The 16,344-nt window shown below is 49.4% G+C and overlaps 5 protein-coding genes across 6 annotated transcripts in view; 2 read left to right on the top strand and 3 right to left on the bottom strand.

Annotated features, from left to right (window-relative positions):
* The window catches only part of INO80B (INO80 complex subunit B), a 4,778-nt gene extending 3,974 nt beyond the window's left edge, over positions 1–804 (top strand). Inside the window, exon 5 of the mRNA XM_003793378.2 lies at positions 181–804. Within this exon, the coding sequence (XP_003793426.1) occupies positions 181–711 (531 nt within the window). The 3' untranslated portion in view covers positions 712–804. The remainder of the gene's footprint in view (positions 1–180) is intronic.
* Positions 805–881: 77 nt separating this feature from the next.
* WBP1 (WW domain binding protein 1) lies at positions 882–3,670 on the top strand. 2 transcript variants are annotated; one of them, XM_003793377.3, is made up of 4 exons: positions 882–1,500; positions 2,427–2,529; positions 2,657–2,833; positions 3,008–3,670. In XM_003793377.3, exons 1-4 carry the CDS (start codon positions 1,432–1,434, stop codon positions 3,463–3,465), a joined length of 807 nt encoding a protein of 268 aa, XP_003793425.1. In that variant the 5' UTR covers positions 882–1,431; the 3' UTR covers positions 3,466–3,670. The 2 variants fall into 2 exon arrangements, with proteins under 2 accessions (XP_003793425.1, XP_023371030.1); XM_023515262.1 differs by having other exon boundaries at positions 1,243–1,500; positions 2,427–2,556; positions 3,008–3,658.
* Positions 3,671–3,827: 157 nt separating this feature from the next.
* MOGS (mannosyl-oligosaccharide glucosidase) lies at positions 3,828–7,586 on the bottom strand. Its single transcript, XM_003793376.3, has 4 exons — positions 7,056–7,586; positions 6,668–6,894; positions 5,985–6,181; positions 3,828–5,766 (listed from the first exon to the last, which is right to left on the bottom strand). The coding sequence occupies exons 1-4, from the start codon at positions 7,414–7,416 to the stop codon at positions 4,035–4,037; spliced, it is 2,517 nt and encodes an 838-aa protein (XP_003793424.1). The 5' UTR covers positions 7,417–7,586; the 3' UTR covers positions 3,828–4,034.
* Positions 7,587–12,301: 4,715 nt separating this feature from the next.
* Positions 12,302–13,636, bottom strand: MRPL53 (mitochondrial ribosomal protein L53). The gene is made up of 3 exons (XM_003793375.3): positions 13,438–13,636; positions 13,231–13,343; positions 12,302–13,123 (listed from the first exon to the last, which is right to left on the bottom strand). The coding sequence occupies exons 1-3, from the start codon at positions 13,614–13,616 to the stop codon at positions 12,990–12,992; spliced, it is 426 nt and encodes a 141-aa protein (XP_003793423.2). The 5' UTR covers positions 13,617–13,636; the 3' UTR covers positions 12,302–12,989.
* An 871-nt stretch (positions 13,637–14,507) lies between these two features.
* CCDC142 (coiled-coil domain containing 142) overlaps positions 14,508–16,344 on the bottom strand; it is a 7,199-nt gene continuing 5,362 nt past the window's right edge. Inside the window, exons 6-9 of the mRNA XM_003793465.3 lie at positions 15,587–15,701; positions 15,192–15,369; positions 14,887–15,086; positions 14,508–14,780 (exon numbers count right to left, since the gene is read on the bottom strand). Of these exons, the coding sequence (XP_003793513.1) occupies positions 14,524–14,780; positions 14,887–15,086; positions 15,192–15,369; positions 15,587–15,701 (750 nt within the window). The 3' untranslated portion in view covers positions 14,508–14,523. The remainder of the gene's footprint in view (positions 14,781–14,886; positions 15,087–15,191; positions 15,370–15,586; positions 15,702–16,344) is intronic.

Raw genomic sequence — 16,344 nt, 5'->3', positions numbered from 1 at the left:
AAAAAAAAAAAAAAAAAAAAAAAAAAAAATTAAAACTCTTCTCCCAAAGCCTGGGCTGCTGAAGACACTGCCTTTCATGTCCCTCTTTTCCCACCCGGGATGTGGCAGATCTTGCCTTTTTACCTTCCTCCTCTTTTAGACACCAACCCGTCGCTCTCTTTTCCTCTACCCCCACCCCAGCGAGCCTTGCTCCAGAAAGCGCGAAGTCAACCTTCCCCGATGCTGCCGCTGCCTGTGACAGGGGGCTGTCCGGCCCCTGCCCTCACCGAGGAGATGCTACTGAAGCGCGAGGAGCGGGCGCGGAAGCGGCGGCTGCAAGCGGCACGACGGGCAGAGGAGCACAAGAACCAGACTATCGAGCGTCTCACCAAGACTGCGGCACCCAGCGGGCGGGGTGGTCGGGGGACCGCACGGGGCGAGCGGCGGGGAGGGCGGGCAGCGGCTCCGGCCCCCATGGTGCGCTACTGTAGCGGAGCCCAGGGTTCCACCCTTTCCTTCCCACCTGGGGTCCCTGCCCCCGCGGCATTGCCTCCGCGGCCAACCCCAACAGGCCCGCTTCCGCTCTGCTCTGTCCCGGGCTGCCCCCACCCGCGCCGTTACGCCTGTTCCCGCACCGGCCAGGCGCTGTGCAGTCTTCAATGCTACCGCATCAATCTGCAGATGCGACTGGGGGGGCTCGAGGGCCCGGGATCCCCTCTTCTGGCTACTTAAAGTCCTTACCTAACCTGGACTCTGCGCCCTCCCATGCCCCATTTTCAGTGTCTTCCCCACCGTATTAAATTTCATCTGGTGCTTCGGGTTGTATAGAACTGGGGGAATGGGATCTGGGCAGACCAGTCTCTGGTATATACATATTGCCCCTGTCGGAGCCCCGGTCGACGCCTAGGGCTTGGAAAAGACCACAGGCAGGCCAGCCGGATTGTGCCCAGACTCCGGAAGATTTGGGAGACCCAGCCTCCTCTAGCCGGGTGCGTGGTTGGGCATTTGGCGTCAAGCCGAAAATAGGGCTCAAGCCTATCAGCGGGAACTTTGCTCTTCTTTGGTTGATAAACCAGAGCCTGTTCTGTTGTCCCTATTGGCTTTTGTCGCTGTCAGTCAGGGTCGGGGTCGAACCTTCCCCCACTCTTTGTCTGTGCAAGCTCTTGTTGTCTGGGAGAGCGGCGGAGGCGCTGCTGCAGATTGGTCACAGGGAGAAACCTCTTGCGTGTTCCTATTGGTCAGCCCGTCGAGGGGCGATGGTGATTGGTAGGGCAGAGCCGTCTGGGTCCTAGTTGGTGGAGCTCTCCCCGGTGGAAGCTCCGGCCGCGGATTGATGGTGGCGGCAGCGAAGATGGGCCGGGCAGGGACCATGGCGGTGGCGGCAGAGGTGGCAGGGGCGGGGCAGCTGGCAGTAGAGGTGGCTGTGGTCTTCAGGGGGCTGTAGGTGGAGGCATGGCTCGGGCCAGCATCAGGAACCGCAGTGAAGAGGCCTGGGGGGCACTTCGGGCACCGCAACAGCAGGTATCCCAACAGCTCCAAAAGCTTATCATGACAGCCATTTATTTCTCTTTCCCCTTTCCTTGTCCCTTCTTTTGGGGGCGGGGGCGGAACTCAAGGAGCCAAAGGTACTGTGAAGTTCCTAAACATGTCCCTTCCACTCTTTGTCTAAACTTTGTAACGTAGATGCAGCTGACTTGCCTGCAGTCTCATAGACCCCATCCCATGGTTGCAGTGGCTCTCCAGTGACCAGAGGCATAGGGAAGCTCCCTCTGTCTTACAACAGTTATTTGTGATATTTTTCTATGTGCCTATTGTCACAACAGAGTCCGACAGCGTCTTCTCTTGAGGGAGCAATTTGGAGAAGAGCTGGAACCCAGACTCACGCCTTGGATGCCATCCTTTATCATCCACAGCAATCCCATCTGGTTGGGAGCACTATGAGTCGCACACTACCCCTCCTTTACCCTAGGGAGGCTGAAGCACAGGGATGGAAAGACCCAGCTTGGGGGTGGGGAGTAGTGGACCATGTGAGATAATGAAAGCATTTTAGCCTTGGAAATGACCTTAAACTTCTACCCATTGTCTAAGATGTTGAGATGGCTTGGACTGTTTTTGTGGCTGCTACCAAAATACTCCCTTAACAGAAAGCACTCTGGGGAGCCAGGCTGAGTGTGAAGGAAGTCTCATATATACAGAACTGAGATCTTCCTCTTTGTATGTTTACACTTGTCTTGTTCTGTAGACTGACTCTTGCTATTCCAAATCATCTTCCACGTTTACAGCCCTTCAGATACTTGAATAATCCTTTCAGAATCCCCCACTCTCCCCATCTCTCCACGCTGAACGTGGTTCACAGGGTGGGACTGTGTATGTGCTTGCAAGAGGTGGGAATAGACTGTGCCTGGGGCTGGACTCTCCCTTAGTTCTAAGTGCCTCCTTACCCCCAGCTTCGAGAGCTGTGCCCAGGAGTGAACAACCAGCCCTACCTCTGTGAGAGTGGTCACTGCTGCGGGGAGACTGGCTGCTGCACCTACTACTATGAGCTCTGGTGTGAGTCTCCAAGAGGATTATTCTCAGGTCCCTCTGCCCACCCTCCCTTGGACCTCAGAATTCTATCCTTCATGGACCCTTCTCTGCATCAGAGGTATCTGAGTTACTCCCGCCTTGCCTCTTGCAGGGTTCTGGCTGCTCTGGACTGTCCTTATCCTATTTAGCTGCTGTTGTGCCTTCCGCCATCGACGAGCTAAACTCCGGCTCCAACAACAGCAACGGCAGCATGAAATCAACCTATTGGCCTATCATGGGGCATGCCATGGGGCTGGCCCTGTCCCTGCTGGTTCACTGCTTGACCTTCGTGAGTGACTTCAGGCTCTAAGTCCATTACTAGGTGGCCCTTCCTAAAGCAGGACCCCCAAATCAGCCCACATTCCCTTTTCCAGACATTTCAAAGCATCCTTTCCCCTCATTCAAGAGACTACTATCCCATTCCTGGTGGCCTTCAGCCAACCATGCCATTCTCTTCCTGCAGGCCTCCTCAGCGCCTTCAAACCCCCAGCCTACGAAGATGTGGTTCACCGCCCAGGCACACCGCCACCTCCTTATACTGTGGCCCCAGGTTGCCCCTTGACTGCTTCTAGTGAACCAACCTGCTGCTCCTCTGCATCTAGCTGCTCTGCCCCCTGCGAGGGAACAAATGTGGAAGGTGTTTCTTCCCACCAGAGTGCCCCTCATCAGGAGGATGAGCTTGAGGCAGGGGTGAGCCCTGCCTCCACACCCCCATCCTGCCGTTATCGCCGTCTGACTGGGGACTCTGGTATTGAGCTCTGTCCCTGTCCTGACTCCAGCGAGGGTGAACCGGTCAAGGAGGTGAGGTCTAGTGCTACCCTGCCAGATCTGGAAGACCACTCCCCATGTGCACTGCCCCCTGATCCTGTACCCCGGGTCTCTTCCATGGGGCTGGCTTCTAGGCAAGGGGACATCCCATAAGTAGTTTTGGGGGAGGGGCTGCATTACTTGCTCACAGAAAGACCCTGTTCTCTTTGGCCCCTCCTTCCCCTTTGAGAATCTGTCTGAAAGGGCTGGAGCCCTGAAGAGCGGGGCAGTATTTGGGGGATTTTGCTAACTCTATCCCCCAAGACATACACAAGAGCCTTTGATCTCATTAAAGAGATGTAAAACAGCTGCTTGTGAATTTGGGCGGAATAGTGCTCAATTTACTGCACTGCAGTTGACCTGACTGGTTTTGAAGGGTAGTAGTAGTGGCCATTTATCCCATCTTGCCAAGCATCCTTGAGGCTTGGACTGAGTTAAGACCTCTTGGTGAGGCAAAGCTGGCAAAAGCCAAAGAGTTTGGTGTTTTTTTCCATTTTATTTAGAAAAATAGATTCTGAATTTACATTCATCCTGGGGCTGTGTGGGCTGACTGTAAGGAGACACCTGAGATGAAATGAAGGTTTGAATTATTAGTATCTTAGGGACTGAGGGCAGAAGCCAGAGACTTTGTTCCTCAAGATCCAGAGTAGCAAGAATGGCCTGGATTCCCTCTCTTCCCTGCCTCAGTAGTCTTCAGCCATGGCCAATAAGACAAGGCTAGTCCAACCCTGGAAAGGGCGGCAGCCCATGCCCCGCCCATCCCGGTCACTGTACTGTTCCCACAGGAAACCTGTAGCCTGGTACTGCTGCCATACATTGCCTACCACATTAGCACGGAGCTCACTATGGAGTTTGGCAGCCCGGGCCTGGTGGGGCCCCTCAAGGTGCCCATAGTGGTGCAATGCTCCCAGGGCCAGGTAGTTGATATTGAGCCACACAGCACCTCGCCAATAGGGAGGATCATGTTCTGAATTATGCTGACCATAAAAGGGGCTTGAGGCTGCAAGGGAGCGTAAGCCAAAGGGGCTCCAGAGATGGCGGCTGTCAGCTAGAATGTCCAGCAGGGGCCCAAGATGGGATGAATTGGGGTCCAGCAGCCGCAGTAGGAAGGGAAAAAGACTAACATAGCCCAGAGCATCCACATGTTGCAAACGAGGGGGGGGCCTGCCCACCACCCGAACCAGACCCTGAGGGGGTTTAGGCTTTAGTTGTACTGCTTTGGTGTGGTTCCCAAAGTCTGCAAAGAACCCTAGCTCTGAGGCCCAGTGTAGTTCATCCAGACTCTCTTCTGCTTCCAGTGAGGCAGCCAGTGGGCCCAGCTCAGCAGCCACCTCTGCCTCCCCCAGATGCTCTGCCAGCCTTGTTAGCAGACGGGCACCTAGTGCCATCCAGCATCGCAGGTCCAGGTGCCGCTCAGTGGCTGAAGGATGTGAAGCCCGGGGGTAGTCATCCAGTCCCGAGGGTAGTGTCTTGGGGTTCAGTAGAGTTGGCAAGGCTGGGTCCCGGCCCCGCCAGCGGTAAGATAGTGGAAGTGGCCCTCCCTGGCTCTGATGAAGCCAGGAGAACCAGGCATGCAGGCGAGGGAAGGCCTTTTGAAGGAAGGCCAAGTCAGCAGGGTCACCACCCTCTAACATGTGGGCCACAGGCAAAAGCAGGGTTGGGGGATTTGCATGGGCAGCCTGCTGCACCAAGAATTCTGGAGGCACCCGGGCTCGGGCCTCATCACCCAGTATTTGCTCCCGCCCAATCCAGCCATCAGCATTGAGCAGCCCCAGCCAATGGCCTAGGGCTTCCCGGGTGAGGCCAGGATCCCACCGCTGAATCAGCAACTGATGAAAGCCCTCATCCCAAAGGAAGCCTCGGGGGAAAAATGACCGGGAGGGCACAGCTGTAAAAAGAGGGACTGGTGGAAAGAGGGCTGGGTCCATTTTCTGCTCAGACCCTTCTACCCCCATGTCTGGCAATACCAGACCCTGTCCATAGAAATAGCCGATCCCACCAAGGAGGCCACTGAGGGCAGCCTGACCCAAAGCCTGCTCCCCAGGGGTCAGGCCCTTCTCCTTCAGCTTGAAGGTCTTCTCAAAGCGTTCTCTAAAGGCTTTAACATGGCTCTCCAGGGCCTGGGTTAGTAGGCTGCCTGCCAGCTGCTTTAGGGCTTGGTTTCTTTCTGCCTGGGCACTGCCTGATTCAAATACAAACTCCACAGAAAAGGGGACTTTCAGTGTCACCTGCTGTACCAAGACTTGCCCTTGCCCACTTGGGCCTCTGTCCTCCCACTTCAGAGATCCTGGCAAGCCGAGATAGCGTTCAGCAGAGGCTCCTTGAGGCCGATGCTGAAACCAACTATTTAGGTGACTCTTTACCAACTCTGTCAGCAGAGGCAGTCCTGGGTTGGAGGACCAGAAGACATTGTAGCTTGAAGGAAAGAAGATAAATGGGAAATACTGTTCAGGGGAAGGTGATGCGGATTATAAAAAGAAATATGAAGTGATGAAAAGTGAGGTAAAGAGGTCTCTGGCAGGGGACATGTAGACTGGTGTAAATGGAAATAATTGGTGGAAAGAAGGTATGATGGGGAAGACAAAACAGGCTAAGTCAGCATCTATACCACCCCACATCTTCTTCCCTGTTACCTGCCATGTTTGGGAGCAGTATCCCCTGGACCGGTTGGTGGTAGAAGTGTAAAGCGAAAGTCACCAAGTTCACTGGTGTGCCCGCTGATGAACTTCAACTGCCCCTTGGTCCCAACCTCTGGTAAAAGGACTTCTTTGCCATCTGTCACCACATAGAAAAACAGGGAGACCAAAGGGAGAGCAGAGGTACCTGAGGCCTGGGTGACAAGGAAAACAGAAAAGAACAGCTTTAGATTGGCATTCTCTTGAGAATCATACTTAGTGAGGGAAAGGGATACCAGGGAGGAGTGATGCGGTAAACAACATACATATGGCAGTGTTGAGGGTCACTAAGGGTAAGCAGGTAAACCCAGTGAGATAAAGAGCCTTGCACAAGGTTCTCTGGGAAATAACTGAGTACTTTTGTTCTATGTCCTACATTAAAAACTCTACACAGATTACCTCATTTAATTTTTACAACCTTGTGAGATAGGTGCTATTATTATCTCTACAAATAAGGAAATGAAGGCTTAGAGATGGTAAATAATGGTGGTCATAGGGGCAAGTGTTTAAGGCAAGACTTAAACGAGGCAGCCAGACTCAAGAGACCCTGCTGTTAACCCCCACTTCATACTGCATTTGCTGGCAGCAAGGGAAGGATGGAGGGAGTCTGGGCTGAGGAAAGGGTGTCCTGAGGCCCTGACCTGAGGCTCTATAGTCACTCTCCAGCTCCAGTCCCCTCCGTGCTGACCCCCAGGCCTCTTGACGAACTCAGTGGTGAGCCTTAAGGCCCCATCCTGGATGTGTTGCCGCCCGAAGGAGAGACCATCGTGGAACTCCCAGCCATAGGGACCCACGCCGTCCCCCTGCTCACACGTGTGCCTGAGCTTAGGGGTCCCTGGGGTGGTGCCCTGCTGCGCCCACATCAGTCCTGGGGGTAGAATGGCCATGTAAGTCAAAGAGAGCTGGGGACCTGTTCCTCCGGGTCTTCAAGAACTTCAGGGTCATCCCTCATTGTAACTGTCCTGAGCCACTCCTCCCCACCCTTGTTTGAAGCTGGGGCTCCTGTCGGCCCGCCCCGGGCCCAGTTACCGGTGAGGAGGGGCTTCGAGCTGCGAGTCTTCATGCCGAAGTAGACGTGAGGACGGTAGGTTCCCCAAAAGAGGTCCGGGGTCACAGCGGGGCTGGAGGAGTCGGGGGGCAGCGCAGGGGGTGCAGAGTGCAGCGTGACCGCCCGTCGCGCACGGTACAACGCCAGCATCCAGCGCCCCGACAGGCCCAGGGCCAAAGACAGGACCACCACGGCCAGAGCCACTCCCCCAGTCGTGCCACGGGCCCCGCCGCCCCGGCCATCCCGGCCGTCCCGTCGGCCCGGGCCGCCCCGAGCCGCCCTTTGAGCTGTCCGCGCTCCATCGGCCGGCGCTGCGCGGCGCCACCGCTCGCCTCGAGCCATCCGGGTACGAAGGTTGGCGTTGCTGTAGAGAGGAACTCCGAGAGGCGGCAGCCGAGCCTGGGCCCTGCCTCGCCTCTCCGGCTTGCGCCCCTCTCTCCAGCGACCACTGTCCTGTCAGCCGCACCTGCCGGCCCGCGCTTCCCTCTCCACATCCGCCTCCCGCCGGAAGTCCCTCCCCGCCACGTCAGGTTACAGTTCCCCTAGCCCGGAACCGCGGCTGCCAGTGTGGTGTAGGGCTTGTCGTCCGGGTCGGCCCCCCCGCGAAGCTCACGGGGTCTGTGCTTATTTGGCATGTTCTTGGAGATAAAACCAGTCTCGCGTTGGGCTGTTTTTTTATTTCTAAATAACTAAGTATATTACGAACCTGAGACGCTATCTCAAGTGTTTTATAACACATTTCACTGTTCTGTCCTTCCGTAGGCTTAGGAAGGACAAGTAACTTGACCCCGCCTAGAGAGCTGAGAAGAGGGTAGCTTCGAACAGGCGTATCTGAATCAGGCTGGATCACTTTGCTCACACTCAGTGTCTTTCCTGCTGGAGTTGAGTGCAGGACCGACCCCAAGAGGTCGGGGTCTGATTTCAGCAATGTCTTTAAGCGACCCTGTGACTTCAAAGGAGTATCCATGCAGCCTAGAATTCCTTACCTAGATGAACCCTAAAAGGACCATAATGGTGGTGCATATACTTACAGAATGCATTTGTCTCCTACAACCAAGGAAGCATGAGAGCCTAGGGAGAGGATAGCTTATGTCCAGGTCATAGAACACTATATAGGACGGAAGTAGCATCTGTACCTCAGGTTAGCATAGAAGAGTCAACATTACATTCAATGGCAGTTCAGAAAATGCAACTTAGATTCATAATTACTTATTTTTCACCAACCCAGCCCAACATAACAGTCATTTTCATAAGGTATAAGTCCAACCCATCCTAAAAAAAGGAAAAAAAAAAAAGAAGTCCTACTCTACATCCTTATTTCCCCTAGTTTATCACACCTCCCATTTAGACTCTTTGTACAAAACTAATGCTTTATACACCATGCCCACTTATCTTTTTCTTGGAATAATTAATATTGTTAAAATGTCTATACTATCCAAAGCAATCTATAGATTTAATGCAATCCCCATTAAAATACCAACATCTTACTTTTAAGAATTAAGAAAAATAATTCTACATTTTGGATGGAACCAGGAAAAAACCTGAATAGCCAATGCAATTCTATAAAGAAAGAATAAATCAGGAAGCATCACCTTACCAGACTTTAGGTTATACTACAAGTCTGTAGTGATCAAAACAGCATATTGGCATTAAAAATAGAGACATAGATCTCTGTAACAGAATAGAGAATCCAGAGATAAAACCAGTCTCATACACCCATCTAATCTTTGACAAAGCAAACAAAAGCATTCTTTGGGAAAAGAATCCTTATTTAATAAATGGTGCTGGGAGATTTGGTTACCTACATGTAAGAGAATGAAACTGGACCCACACCTCTTACCACTTACAAAAATGAACTCACAATGAATAACAGATCTAAATCTAAGACACGAAACTATAAAAACCCTAAAAGATAAGTGTGGGAAAAACTCTGGATCTTAAGGACCTAGGGAAAGAATTTATAAAAAAGATCCCACTGGCAGTTGCAACAGCAATAATAATAAATGGGACCTGATCAAACTAAAGTTTTTGCACAGCTAAGAACACAATCCACAAAGCAAGAAGACAATCTTCAGAATGAGAAAAGATATTTTATTTTTTTATTTTTTTGAGACAGCCTTAAGCTGTCGCCCTGGGTTGAGTGCCATAGCATCACAGCTCACAGCAACCTCTAACTTCTAGGCTTAAGTGATTCTCTTGCCTCAGCCTCCCAAGTAGCTGGGGCTACAGGTGCCAGCTACAATGCCCAGCCATTTTTTGGTTGTAGTTGTCATTGCTGTTTGGCAGGCCTGGGCTGGATTTGAACCCACCAGTTCTGTTGTATGTGGCCAGCACCTCAGCTGCTTGAGCTACAGGTGCCGAGCCCAGAAAAAGATATTTTAATGCTACAAATCCAACAAGGGTTGATCACCAGAATCTACAATGAACTGAGCATATCAATAGGAAAAGAGTGAACACCATTAAAAACTCAGCAAGGAGGGTGGACATGGTGGCTCACACCTGTAATCCTAGCATTCTGGGAGGCCAAGGCAGATGGATTGTTTGAGCTCATGAGTTCGAGACCAGCCTGAGCAAAAGTGAGACCCTGTCTTTACTAAAAATAGAAAAACTGAGGCAAGAGGATTGCTTGAGCCGGAGTTGGAGGTTGCTGTGAGCTCTGACACTCTACTAAGAGCTCTCAGACACTCTACTAATAAGAGCAATAGCTTGAGACTCTGTCTTAAAAAAAAAAAAAATTGGGTAAGAGACCTGAATAGAAACTTTTCTTGAAAGGACAGAAGGAGGTGGGTGGATTGCCTGAGCTCAGCCGAGTTCGAGACCAGCTAAAGACCAGCATGAGGCAGAGTGAGCCAGAGTGAGACCCCGTCTCTACAACAACAAAAAAACCCAGCCAGACCTTCTGATCCTAGCTACGTGGGAGGCAAGAGAACACTACAAGAGGAAGAAGTTAAAACAAAACAAAACAAAACAAAACCAACAACTTCAAACTAAGATAAATTGAAAGCAAAAATTTAAAAAAATTTTTTTAAATAAAATAAAAAAAAAATGTTCATCATCCCTAATTATCAGAGAAATGCAAATCAAAACCCCTTTTGAGATATCACATAAGCCCAATGAGAATGGCCCCATCACAAGGTCCTAGAGCAACAGTTGTTGGCATGGGTGAGGAGAGAAGGGAACACTGATGCACTGCTGGTGGGACTGCAAACTAGTATAGTCTCTATAGAAAGTAGCATGGAAATTCCTCAAAGAACTAAAGGTAGACCTACCATTTGACCCTGCAATCCCAACTAGGTATTTAACCAAATAAAAAAAAAGACATTTTTCTACAGAGACACATGCTCTCAAATGTTGCTCAGTTTACAATCACAAAGATGAGGAAACAGCCTGGGCGAGGTGGCTCATGCCTGTAATCCTAACACTCTGGGAGGCCAAGGCAGGTGGATCACTTGAGCTCATGTTCAAGACCAGTCTGAGCAAGAGTGAGACCCCATCTCTACTAAAAATAAAAACTGAGGCAGGAGAATCACTTGAGCCAAAGAGTTTGAGGTTGCTGTGAGCTATGATGCCATTGCACCCTACCAAGGGTGACACAGTGAAATTGTCTCCAAAAAAAAAAAAAAAGAAAAAAATGTAGAAACAACCCAAGAAGCCCATTAACACATGAACAGATTAATAAACTGACATAACTATGCCATAGAATATTATTCAGCTCTAAAAAAAAATTGCTTCCTTTGTAATAACCTGGAAAGATTTAGAGAACATCCTAAGTATCACAAGATTGGAAAAATAAGCATTACGTGTACTCAATACCAATTTGAAACTAGGAGATAATGATCACAGACCCACACTATAGAAAATCTCAATTCAAGAAGGTGGGAGGCCTCAGTATCTTCCTACCCAATGAGTACAATTTGTGGATATACGGCCCACTCCCTTGGTGTAGGATACAGCTACAACTCTGACTTTAACCTTCCATGTATAAATTATTATATAAACTAATGGTTTGTACCCTTGTATTAATCTGAACTTTAAAAAAATCGTTTAAATTTAAAATTAAAAAAATTTATCATAAACCAGTGTAAAAAAAAAGAAAAATATATATTTTTGGACTTGGGGGGTATATATGGTATTTTGTCACATGGATGAATTGTACAGTGAAGTCTAGACTTTTAGTGTACCTCTCACCTGGATAGCATACATTGTACCCAATAGGCAGATTTTCAACTCACACCTACCCAATACCCTCTGTTCTGAGTCTCCAATGTCCACTGTCAATCATCTTCTTATAAACCGAATGGTCAGTACTGTTTCTTGCTACCATTGCACTTATGCATATAGCTATTGTACCACTTCAGTTTTGCTATTAATTTTTGTATCTCAATACCTACCCCTGTTATAGGCACAAAGTGGATGCTAATATTTGTAACCCAACTAATGTTTACTGCACTCTGTATCACATTATGCAAGGTGCTAGGGGCATAAAAAAACAGCTCCAACTTACAGTTCATAATCGAGAAGCATGCCAGCACTTATATTGAACCATCCTCATTTTTACAGATGAGGAAAGAGTGGTTAAGACTGGCCCAAAATAACACCCAGTTAATCATGAAGCTGAGAGACTGAAATCCAAGTTGTCAGTGTTCTTTCAACCTTACAATAGAATAAGCCCTCTTAGATAAGTACTATAGTACTATAGTACTTACTATACTCCCAGCAATTTGTAGGGACTTTATACTCATTTAATCCTCTCAACGATCCTATGAGGTAGGTACTATTATCTCCATTTTACAAATGAGGAAACAAGCACTGATAATTTGTCCTAAACACACAGCTATTTAAGGGCAGAGCTGGGATTATCAATTCTAGGCAGTCGGACTCTTTACTACACTATACTGCCTCATAGTAGTTTTCTTTTCTAAAAGGGGAAGAAAAATAGTTCTTTGAAGTTAGCCTTTTTTGGGGGGGACAGATATAGTAATGCTGTAAGAGGGTCATGAGAAATGTTATTTCACAAAGTATACAACAGCTGATGTCTAGAAATCCTTGATAGCCTAGCTAAACATTCTTAAGTTATTCTCTAGTTTTTTCCAACCATTTTTCTCCTGCAAACCGCAGTAAAAAATAATTCTATACTGCAACCCAGTATATGCAGATTCACACACACATATACACACTGGCCTATGATTATACATTTCCCCAAACAATATTTCCATTCAACGTACTGTGCACTCTGATAATTTTTATTATTTGATTTGGAAAAAGACTGGATGGGAGAATGCAATATGATAGCGTATGGGAATGGAGAGATTACTTTAGGAGCTTTAAAAAAAAGACATAATATTCTGGACTACGCAGATGTGCAGGGAAAGGGAGAGAGAGGGCAGAACCAGAGATGACACTGTGGTTTCCACTCCATTTTATCTAATAGATTGCCGAAGGGGAAAAAAAATTAGGATTAGAACCGAACAGAAATATAGGGTTTTACTCCAGAAAGGGCAGTTTAAATTATGACAGAACATTAGATGCCCTGGAAAAAATAAAGAAGAAAAAGAAAGATGAGGGTGGTACATCTTTATGGTTAAGAAAAAGGACCTAAGAGGGAGAGAGGTTCAGAGGGTGAATTTAAGAATGGCAGGTGATACTGAGATAGAAAGATGAAGACTGAGAAAAACAGCACTGGATCTGACAAAATTAAGAGGTACCTTGAGTGAGTGGTAGGTTAACAGTGAGTGGATAACTATAAGAAAGTGAAATCGGTTCAGGTCTGTCCTCACCCCTCGCGGTTTTTATTTTTGTTTTGCACTCGGTAGCCCTCAAGATAGTGATTTGAATAATTAAGTCAAGGTCTTCTTCAAGAAGAGTTAAGTGTCCTAGTCCAGGCTAAAATCTGCTTGTTGGTCTCTGCGGCGCTCTCAGCGTCCGGTATCAGCGCCAGGTTTATCCCCACTCCCAGCTAAGTCCCTGGCCCGGATGTGGGAGGCTAAGGCAGTGAGCATTTCCACAGCGGTGAGGTGAGAGCCGCGCATAATCAGGCGATGTCCATCTCCTAGGGAAGAAAGAAATGAGTCAGGCACGTGGGGACTGCAAGGCTGTGGCTGAGGGGCTCACGGGTATCCTGCTGCCCCCTCCTGCCCGTCTCCCCGCCGAGCCCACCAAAAAGCACGTCCACGCAGGGCTCGGAACCGTCGTGTCTTACGTCTGCAATCACCGAGCAGTTGAGATTGGTGGAACGGACTTTTTCGCTGCTCACCGCCTGAAGGAAGGTTCTGTTGGGGGGAGGGGGGGAGACGGTGTGGAGTGGCCGCTTGAGGGGGCCAAAGCCCAAGCGGAAGGAAAGCGAGACCCTTTCCTCCCTCTTACCTCGTGGATTCCACGTTCTTCTCGAAAGGGCAGAACTGAACTCGAACCTGCTTAACGGACCGAAGACCAAGGCGAGCCAAGGCAGAAGCCATTGTGACCTCTAGCCCGGAAAGACTCACGCTACCGGAAGTGTTGCTTGCGCAGGAAGCTGGGCTTCCCCGACCATCGAGACTCTGCATAGTGTAAACTTGCAGCCACCAGTCCCTGAACCAGCCTCTGAACCGCTCTCCGGGGCTCCCCGTACCGGAAGTGAAGGAAGGGCCGGAGGGAGAGAAGTGGTTTCAGGATAACGCACAGAAGGGCCCAAAGCAAGCGGTCATCAAATACTACCTGTCATTAACAGTCCTCTTGTACTTCTGCTAACACTATAAATAAATAAATAGTGCAAAAACCCCTTTGCACGAAAATATGTCCGTTTTCTGCAGCCTCTTCCCTTCATGCTGTACCAGATCTAGGTTAACATCATCTTAGATCCTGGCCCCTTCCAAGGAGAGGGTCCTACCCAACAGGGATTATTCATCTACCAGGAGGTAAACCCCATTCAGGTAATGAAGTGTAAACATGTTGAACTCTGAGTAACCAAAGCTTAAACTTGAAGATTCTGCAGCCCGATAGTCTTAAATGATTGAAGAGAAGTACAAGATAATACTGCTCTTGGGACTGATTCAGATGTAGAAAAGCCTATTTCACCTTATGATTTAACTGTTTTCAGCCTGGCTCCTGGGACTTAGCAGAGAGGACAGATGCCACTTCCACTCTCTAGCACTCTTCCCTTTCTCTAGTCCTGAGCTCTAACTCTCTAGCCCTCAGATGTCTTCACTGATGGGGAAGTAGGCCTGAGCCTCCCAAGGATGCTAACCTTTAGGTTCCAGGCTGTGGTTTTGCACTTTACTTGGATTCCAAATGCTGGAGTGATCTTGGATTCATAGCTTTAAGTCCAGGCTCTGTATAGCTTCTGGTTCTCATGTTTGGTCTCTTACAAATTCCCAATTCTAGGCTTCTTTAATACGCAGTTCTAAATGTCTAGCTTTTCCAGCCAGAGGGAGAGCTCTGATTTTCTGGCTCCTGGTCCTGGTCCCAGGATCCTTAGGATTCAGAACTGGTCCCCAGGCAGGAAAGAAAAGGCAGGTGCCAACTGGGGTGCTGGTGCTGCCTCAAGGCAAGCCATGCCTGCTGATTTCCCACCAGGTAAACCTCAGGGCTAGGTCCTCCTCCCCTCAGTGTGTTTAGCAGCTGAGCTGTCTGGGGTAGGGATGTTCCAGGCCAGAGTGGGTGCTCCAAGTTCTCCAGGTTGTTGAGGCTGCTGCTGGGAAATTCTGTGGTCTGGACCTCATCACAAGCACCTGGTAAGGCAGGAGTGGAAGATAGGTGACCCATGGGGATATGATGAAGCCAAATCAATGGTGGGGGTGGGTCACACAAAGCAGTGAGGCGGGGGGTGTTACTCACAGCAACAAGAGGACCTCCTGTGGACTTGTGACTTGGGCAGAGGCTGCTGCAACAGACACAGGAGGGCCCCATCCAGCTGCTGGAAGATGCTGAGCGTGAGCAGAGTCTGGCGAAGATCTGGGGACAGGTCCCACTGCTCTTCTTCCAGCAACTCCCTGACCACTCCAAAGTCTCGTCTGAGCTGCAGTGCCCCCTGCAGGCTGAAGACCCGAGATACAATGTGGCTTTTTGTCCCTTCTGCCCAACCTATTCCCTCCCTTTCCCAGTTATGCTTATTCGCTACTACTGCTGCCGTTTTTCCCTACCTGAACCGGATTCCATGGGTGAGGATGTGGTCAAGCCAGGCACCCAGGATAGCTGTCAGTGCCTGACTGAGGGCAGGGGCCTGGGCTTCAGGTGGCAATCCCTGCAATCCCTGCAACACAGGCTCCAGTACGGTGCGGACCACTAATCCAGCATACTCACTAGGAACATTGGGAAGTTCTGGGGTGAGAGAAGAGAAAGGCCAGGATATGAGGCTTTGGAGAGCCACTGAACCCTTAAATGGAGTATTGGGTGGGGGGAAGGGTAGGATTTGGGGAGAGGAGAGCATATAAGGTGAAGACAAGGATGGAGATGGTGGAGTGGAGCCAGAATCTTGAGGGGTTGGGACACTTGCCCCCTTGGGACCCTGAAAGGGGAAGCTGGGATGAAGAGTTACCAGGACAGAGACGAAGCCGCCAGTACCGACCCCGTGGCATGTAGATATTGAAACCACGTGTGGCTTGTTTGTGGCACTCTTGAGAAAAGAGACTTAGTGATTTTTCAGGCAGGAGCTGCAAGGATAAGGAGAAACTAAAAGGGGTTTTTCTGTTAAGAGCTCTTGTTAATTATGATAATCCTCTAAATCTGAGGTGTTTAACTTGGCACCCGTAAGACCCCAGAATTGTGTGCATGATTATGTGGGCCTGCTCTGGGCATTTTCCAAGGAGAGATGTCATAGCTTTCATTGGGTTTTCCAGGAGATCTGCACTTTGTCCCAATTACAAACAATTGCTCTATGATTACACTGCCATCCCCAGCTTTGTTTAGAGCAGTGGTTCTCAACCTTCCTAATGCCAGGACCCTTTAATACAGTCCCTCATGTTGTGGTGACCCCCAACCACACAATTACTTTTGTTGCTACTTCGTAACTGTAATTTTGCTACTGTTATGACTCATAATGTAAATATCTGATACTCAGGATGTATTTTCATTGTTACAAAGGGGTTGCAACCCACAGGTTGAGAACCGCTAGTTTAGAGGATAGAACATCCTTGAGGTCACTTTTATTCTACAGGAATTTTCAATAGGAAAAAAGAAGACTACCCTCTTCCCCAATACCACCAGTGTTCAAAAGCACATGCCAGAGTGTGTCTGCATGATCTGTAGCTGGGCAGAAGCACGGAGGAAGAAAGGAGAATTTTTTCTTTTCTTTTT

Source organism: Otolemur garnettii, unplaced genomic scaffold (assembly GCF_000181295.1).
Source record: "Otolemur garnettii isolate 467f Iridium unplaced genomic scaffold, OtoGar3 scaffold00068, whole genome shotgun sequence".
Taxonomy (NCBI): Eukaryota; Metazoa; Chordata; class Mammalia; order Primates; family Galagidae; genus Otolemur; species Otolemur garnettii.
Note: the sequence above shows the minus strand (reverse complement) of the source record. Positions and strands in the feature narration are given on the sequence as shown.

Excerpts from the sequence above, each read along its gene's own strand:
- MOGS (XM_003793376.3), bottom strand. The coding sequence starts at position 7,416 with ATGGCTCGAGGCGAGCGGTGGCGCCGCGCAGCGCCGGCCGATGGAGCG. Across the intron at positions 6,182-6,667 it reads GAGTGACTATAGAGCCTCAG|GCCTCAGGTACCTCTGCTCT; the intron begins GTCAGGGCCTCA and ends CTTGTCACCCAG. Across the intron at positions 5,767-5,984 it reads ACTGCTCCCAAACATGGCAG|CTACAATGTCTTCTGGTCCT; the intron begins GTAACAGGGAAG and ends CTTTCCTTCAAG.
- WBP1 (XM_023515262.1), top strand. The coding sequence starts at position 1,432 with ATGGCTCGGGCCAGCATCAGGAACCGCAGTGAAGAGGCCTGGGGGGCA. Across the intron at positions 1,501-2,426 it reads TTCGGGCACCGCAACAGCAG|CTTCGAGAGCTGTGCCCAGG; the intron begins GTATCCCAACAG and ends CCTTACCCCCAG. Across the intron at positions 2,834-3,007 it reads TGGTTCACTGCTTGACCTTC|GCCTCCTCAGCGCCTTCAAA; the intron begins GTGAGTGACTTC and ends CTCTTCCTGCAG.
- MRPL53 (XM_003793375.3), bottom strand. The coding sequence starts at position 13,616 with ATGCAGAGTCTCGATGGTCGGGGAAGCCCAGCTTCCTGCGCAAGCAAC. Across the intron at positions 13,344-13,437 it reads AAGAACGTGGAATCCACGAG|AACCTTCCTTCAGGCGGTGA; the intron begins GTAAGAGGGAGG and ends TCCCCCCAACAG. Across the intron at positions 13,124-13,230 it reads CTGCGTGGACGTGCTTTTTG|GAGATGGACATCGCCTGATT; the intron begins GTGGGCTCGGCG and ends TTTCTTCCCTAG.